The 6,249-nt window shown below is 61.6% G+C and overlaps 1 protein-coding gene across 1 annotated transcript; it reads right to left on the reverse strand.

The window, feature by feature from the left end:
• Positions 1-511: 511 nt before the first annotated feature.
• On the reverse strand, positions 512-5,760 carry LOC109283036 (uncharacterized). The gene is made up of 8 exons (XM_059718328.1): positions 5,749-5,760; positions 5,189-5,286; positions 4,049-4,165; positions 3,790-3,935; positions 3,464-3,525; positions 3,134-3,232; positions 2,764-2,888; positions 512-1,595 (listed from the first exon to the last, which is right to left on the reverse strand). Exons 1-8 carry the CDS (start codon positions 5,758-5,760, stop codon positions 1,544-1,546), a joined length of 711 nt encoding a protein of 236 aa, XP_059574311.1. The 3' UTR covers positions 512-1,543.
• Positions 5,761-6,249: the final 489 nt, after the last annotated feature.

Genomic DNA, 6,249 nt, shown 5'->3' on the forward strand with positions numbered 1-6,249 from the left:
TTGCACTGGCTCTGTTTTAGCACACCCAGGTGTGCCCACAGCAGCTGGACACAGATGTCCATGAACCTGGCACCTCTGCCCTGGCTCTACCCTGAACCGCTTCTGTCTTGATGCTCTCTGAGAATCTCCCCCGTGATCCAGCTTGGCTCCTGGGAGCAGGGCGTTCTGGGAGATGCCCAAATGCTGGCAGTGCCCTGCGACACTGTGGTGGAGCACTGGGGCACCATTTCAGCTCATCGGCTTCTACGTGGGCCCTGATTCGGCCCAAATAGAAAGATCCGACTTAATCAGAACTCACCCTTGCTGCAGCACAGATGACCCCAGATGGCCTTGGCCAGCCTCCGGCTGCCTGGGGACTCTGCCTGGGCAGGACTGCAGTGCGAGGGAGCAGGGAGTGCTTAGCACAGTCAACAAGGCCTAAGTGGGAGGTGGGAGTCTGACACCCTGATTTACAGTACCCAAATGAAGGGTGAGCCACTCAACTGCTTGCATCAGCTTTTATTTCCCCGGGGCTGGGTCAGCTGGAAAGCATTGGGTGCTGCTGTGCTTATCCGAGGTGTTGCTGAGCTACCGGCATCTTCGTTCCTAGGCATGGTGGGTATCTGTTCCTTCCCCACCATGAACTCAGGGTGCAAACATGCAGCAAGTCCCAATGGGCATGTTCAGCTTCTTGCACGGGCAGAACAAGCTCACATCTGCACACACGAAAAGCCACACCCCCTCCTTGCTGCTCTTCAGAGGCACTGGGAAAGGGATCCCCGAGCAGCGCTGATGTCCGACAGCCCCCGTCACTGCTCAGAACATTTGCACGGGCTGCGATGATGGCAGTGTGGTGCCTGGCTGACTCCAGGAGCCCTGCTTGGGTGGGCAGCCCCTTGCTCCCAGCTTCTGGCAGTGCTGCAGACCCCTGGTCTTCCCACACCTCCTCGCCTTAAAACAGGGGTGGGCAAAATCTGGTCCCTGGGCTGGATCTGTCCTGTGACAGTCTCCATGCCTCAGCAGCTCCTGTAGTAGTGGCTCTTTGTGGCTGTTGTTGCTGGACCCAGCCCTGCTGTCCAGGCACCCTGGCCCATCTGTCCCACACCCGCTACAGGGGGTGGGACCTGCGCAGGCAGGACACATAGACAAGAGGCTGGGATGGGGATGGGGCTGTGTCCAGGAGTGAGACAGGTGGGCAGGGCCAGGATCTTGGGGCAGTGACAGCATGAAGCCGGGGTTGGGGCTGAGCCGTGATCCAGTGCTCGGGATGAGTGCGGGGTCCACGGACAGGGGCATGCAGACAGCAGACCGCAGCTCTGCCCTGACCCCGGCCCCGTGCTGTCACTGCCACAAGATTCTGGCCGCAGACCCGGAGCAGGTCCTCGCCCAGCTGTGTGCCCTGCCCACTTCGCTGCAGGATGGTCTACATAGAGACCCCGGGATCGCTGGTCCATGACAGTGCAGGACTGGGGCCAAGGCCCAGTTCTGCAACCCTGCACTGTCATGGCCCTGAGCACCTGGGGTCTCCATGAAGACCTGCCAGGAGCCACACAGACAGGGGCTGCTAGGAAATGGAGTCCAGCCGCAGCCTGGATTTGCCATTTTGTCCACTTGACCTAGAACAACGTGAGGGGTCCCAGGTTATTTCCTGCTTGCTGGCTCGGGGGAATCACAAGAGATCACCTCCCCATGTCCTCCACGCTTGGAGCCTGGTCTCCCCTTTCACACACATTCTTCCCCATGCGCTCCCCTTCCTGGCAGAGCTCACATCTTCTTTCCAGGCCCTTGCCCAGCTGTCCATGAGGCCACTACAAGCAGGGCAGGAATGGACATGCACCGCCTGGTTCCCAGAGCAAAGGAGCCCTGCCCACAAGAGGCTGTTGCTGGCCACAAGTGGCCATGATTCCCCTTCTGGGAGCGAAGACAAGCGTCGGGATTCCTGGGAACATGGAAGTGGGGAACCTATGGGATGGAGCAGCCAGAGTGCTCTCCTGCACCTGGAAGGACCCTGAGCCATGGCACAACCACCCCTGAATTGCCCAGGGGCTGCCGTTACCTGTCACCTGCTCAAAACTGTACCCAGAGCCACCCCTGTCCAGCTTGAAACAGGCTTGGAGGCTCCATTCATCCCCCATGGCCCAAGTCTGGGAGTAGCACGAAACGGCCACCTCTGTGCCCAAAGGGCCCTATGGGGGAATGGTGAGTACCAGCCCGTGAGACCCCGGACCAGCCCCACCTGACACGGACCCAAGCACTTCAGCTGCAGCGGCAAGACAGCTGCCACGACAACAGACAGACCCCAGCTCCACACACGTGATGGACCCAGTGAGGGTGCACAGCACCAAGCTAGGGACAGCTAAACCATCCTGTGTGGCAGCTTCAGCTCCAGCTCCAAGACCCCTCCCTCATCCCATGGTCACTTCCTAACCCTGGACAGCCCACCTGCCACTGCAAGCACACTCAGAGGCTGCAGCAAAGTGGGACATTGCGAATCTCAAGCCCAGCACAGGGCTGATTTGGGCTGCTGCACAGCTCCGGGGTGGGCTGGGGGGTTGTACCTCTTCTGAGTCTTCTGCTTGCCGTTACCTCTGAGGATCCCTAAGGCCAGGGATGGTGCCTTTTGGCCTGGGGTACAGGCCCAGGGCTGGGGGCAGGGGCAGAGGCTGCACCCTGGGAATGGAGCAGGGAGCAGAGCAGGGCTGGGGCAGGGAGGAGAGGAGAGACCCTGCACCAGGCTGCCAGGGACCAACCTCCTATTTCCATCCTGGAAAAAGAAGCACCAACCTGTACAGGGAGGGGGAGCCTCCAGCACAACCAGAGGCCCCAGAGCACGGCCCTCTGCACCCTCTCAGCCTGGACAGTGCAGTGATCCAGCACGATCCTCCCTGGTGCCCACGGCGTCCATCAATCTGATGGAAGGAAGAAGAAACCTGCTGTCCCAGCCCAGGGTGCAGGTGCCCTGGACACACCACGGGGCTGGCACCCAGGACATGGGGCTCTAGCCCCTCTTCCCTGTCTCAGCCCCAAACAAGCAGGGAGGAGCCCTCAGGCCAGCGCTCCCGCACGGGGAGAGGGACTCCTGCGGCGCCAAGCCAGGGGAATTGTCTCTGATGCCCATGACCAGAGTCCAGGGAGGGCCGGCTCAGGCACTCACATCAGGCTTGGAGAGTGGCCTCCTCCAAGGGCTCCCGCTGGTGCCTCTCCAGGGAACGGTGTCCGCCATGGAGGGCTGGCGAGCACGGACCCTCCGGAGCTGCAACCCAGCAGACATCACATCACAGCCCCGGCTTGGAGCGGGCCCAGAGCCATGGCCCCTTTCTGACCGGCAGGCCCAGAACCGCGGCCCCTTCGAGAGGACCTCCTGCGCCTATCTCTACACCGCAGGGGCATGGCAGCCCTGTGGGACAATATCCCCCAATCCCACTGCGTCCCCCAGAGGCGCCCACCCGGCCCCACTGGGATCCCCACATAGGCTGATGCTCACCAGTGCATCCGGCACAGCCCCGCTTGGGGTGACCTCGTCCTCGCCCCAGAGATGATTGAGCCCTGGGCACAGGACAGGAGGAGCCAGTGAGGCCCGGGGCCCTGGGCAGATCCTGATCCCACTGCCGAGCTGTGCAGGGCCTCACCACCCCAGGTGCCAGAGCGCCTGGGGATGCCCACGGGCAGGGCTGGGGACTCAGTGCCCAGGGCTGGGGACGGGCAGAGGCTGCAGCCTGGGAATGAGGCAGAGCAGGGATGGGGCAGGGAGGAGAGTGCCCTGCACCCGGCTGCCTGGGGGGAAACCGCCCTGTACGGGGAGCCACTGACCTGTACGGGGAGGGGGGGCCTCCGGCTCAACCAGAAGCCCCAGAGAACAGCCCTCTGCTCGCCCTCGGCCCGGACGGGTCCAACTTGATCCTCCCTGGTGCGCTCCACATCCATAGATCTGCTGGGGTCGGGGCGGAAGCTGCACCCTGGGAACAGAGCAGGGGTAGAGGCAAAGAGGGCTGGGGCAAAGAGGGGAGCGCCTGGCATCAGGCTGTCTGCAGGAACCTGCTATTTCCATCCCGAGACACAAGTCACCAACCTGTACGGGGAGGGGGAGCCTCTGGCACAACCAGAGGCCCCAAAGCACGGCCCTCTGCTCCCTCTCAGCCCGGATGGTGCAGTGATCCACTGGTGTCCCCAGTGTCCAGCTATCTGGCTTGGTGAATTAGACAAGTAGATCTTTCAATGCTGCTTCAATTTGTGGCCTTGGCAGGGAACCCCTCCCCTGTACTGCTCTCATCCTTAATCATTCGCCTGGTCCCTCCGGCAGCAGGGGCAGGTAGAGCATCTGGAGGGCTGTCTGGGTCTGGGGCACCCCGGGCAGCGTGCGTAGATCAGTGCCCTCTGGCAGAAGTCCTGGGGCTGGGCAGGGCTGGTCAAGTGCTGGAACCTGCACTGCAGACCCTGGGGCGAGGGACCGCAGAGGCTGCAGCAGGACAGCTGCTCCGTCCGGCTCCAGCCTGTGGGGAGAGGCTGAGGCTCCCTCCCTCTGTGCTGCCCTGGCCTTCTCCCCTGCAATGGGGGGCTGGGTCCAAAGTGGAAATGGGCTACAAGCCCTGGGGTGTGGGACCGGGAGGGGAGGGGAGGGGAGGGGCGGGGAGGGCCTGGTCTCTAGGAGTACAGACTGGCCATGCCCCCTCATTGCATGAACATTTGGGAGGCGTCTTGCCTCCCACCACACAGTGCTCGGACCCTGCACACTGGGGGCTCAGGGCACTCTCAGCCCTCAGGGGCCACTTGTCTGCTCACAGTGATTCCTAAACAGTTCCTTGGGTCCAGGAAATCTCCCCAATCCGACTGGCTGCTAGAGAGGTCTCTGCCTTTGTCCCTGCCCAAGCGCTCCTCTTCTGGGCCTCTAGAGGGACTGGAGCTGCCCCAGTGAGGTGGAAATGCTGCCCTGAGCCTTGGCTGGCATTGCTGCCCTGGCTTAGGGTTTTGCAATGCTGAAATGACCTTTGCACAATGTGCCAATTCCTTTCTATGTCAGTGCAGCACTAGGGTGACAGGAGAAGACCCTGAAACGGCCTTGCCCCGATATTGGGCTGGGGAAGGAGATGGTGCAAGGATGGAGGCTTGCACTGAAAGGTTTTCCAAGGGCCAGATAGTGTCTGTGGCTGGACAGGGGTAGCGTAGACAGAGCACCAGATTTTTGGCATCGGAAGAGGAATCACTCTCTTACCTGCTCAAGTGCTGGCACTGGTTCAGGTGAGTCACCAGGGACGGCTCCTTTGCCGCTCCCAATGGCTTTGCCCTGGAAATAGCTCCAGACGCAGACACCTGCGGGTGCAATGGTTTGTTCTGTCCTAAGTGCAGGACTTTGCACTTGTCCTTGTTGAACCTCATGAGATTTCTTTTGGCCCAATCCTCCAATTTGTCTATAGGTTACTCTGAATCCTAGCCCTACCCTCCAGGGTATCTACTACTCCCCCAGCTTGGTGTCGTCTGCAAGGGGTCCAGGAAAGGCAGCGAGATTCTCTGTCACCTGAACAGCAACACTTCAGCTGCCTGAGAGCACAGCGTGAATGCTGTCTTCCCCGGGAAGACCCCAGATGAGGAGAGACCTGTTGGCTCAAAGGTCTGAAGTCTGAGGTCCTGGCCCAGGCTCTGGCCTCTGCCTAAAGGTCAGCCTCTGTGAGGTCGAAGGTCAGCCTCTGTGAGGTCACAGCCCCTGGCCCTTGGCTGAAGAGGCTGGGTCCTGCCCAGGCTCCTGTGTGAGGTCACAGCCAGCCCAGCCCTCACCATGCAGGCCATGCCCCGCCCCAGGCCAGCCCCTTTGGGGCACGCACTGCCCCTGCCATCCTATCCCATGGGGCAGGCAGTGGCTCTGTGTTGGGGGAACGGGTGTCCGGGGTCCCAGCCCTGGTCTCACAATTGCCCTCCCTGGCTCTCAGGCTGTGCCCCTCTTGTCTGCCCCAGCCTCTTTCCTGCCCGGGGCTCTTGGCATCCCCACCCTGGCTGCTTCCATTCTGGAGCCCACGCATGGTTCAATGCCCCATAGACCCTGGGACAGAGATCTCCACAGGCCTGCTGCCGCCGTTGTCCAGCCTCCTATGACCCTGGGCTCCCCCCTACCGCACTCCTGGCATCCCTGGCCTGACCCTTGTCCATGGCTGCCTGGTCAACATGGGGTTTGCTCCTCCGCTCTGGATGAACAGATCCAGCCTGGCATCACTCCTGGGACCTCTGTGAGGAGCCAACTCGACTTGTTCTTCTCCTGGGGCAGACTGACTGCAAGATCCC

This window comes from Alligator mississippiensis, chromosome 15 (assembly GCF_030867095.1).
Source record: "Alligator mississippiensis isolate rAllMis1 chromosome 15, rAllMis1, whole genome shotgun sequence".
Classification (NCBI taxonomy): domain Eukaryota; kingdom Metazoa; phylum Chordata; order Crocodylia; family Alligatoridae; genus Alligator; species Alligator mississippiensis.

Coding starts and splice junctions, on each gene's coding strand:
- LOC109283036 (XM_059718328.1), bottom strand. Junction 2,889..3,133: donor GGCCACTCTCCAAGCCTGAT/GTGAGTGCCTGA, acceptor TCCTTCCATCAG/ATTGATGGACGCCGTGGGCA. Junction 1,596..2,763: donor GGCTCCCCCTCCCTGTACAG/GTTGGTGCTTCT, acceptor ACGTTGTTCTAG/GTCAAGTGGACAAAATGGCA.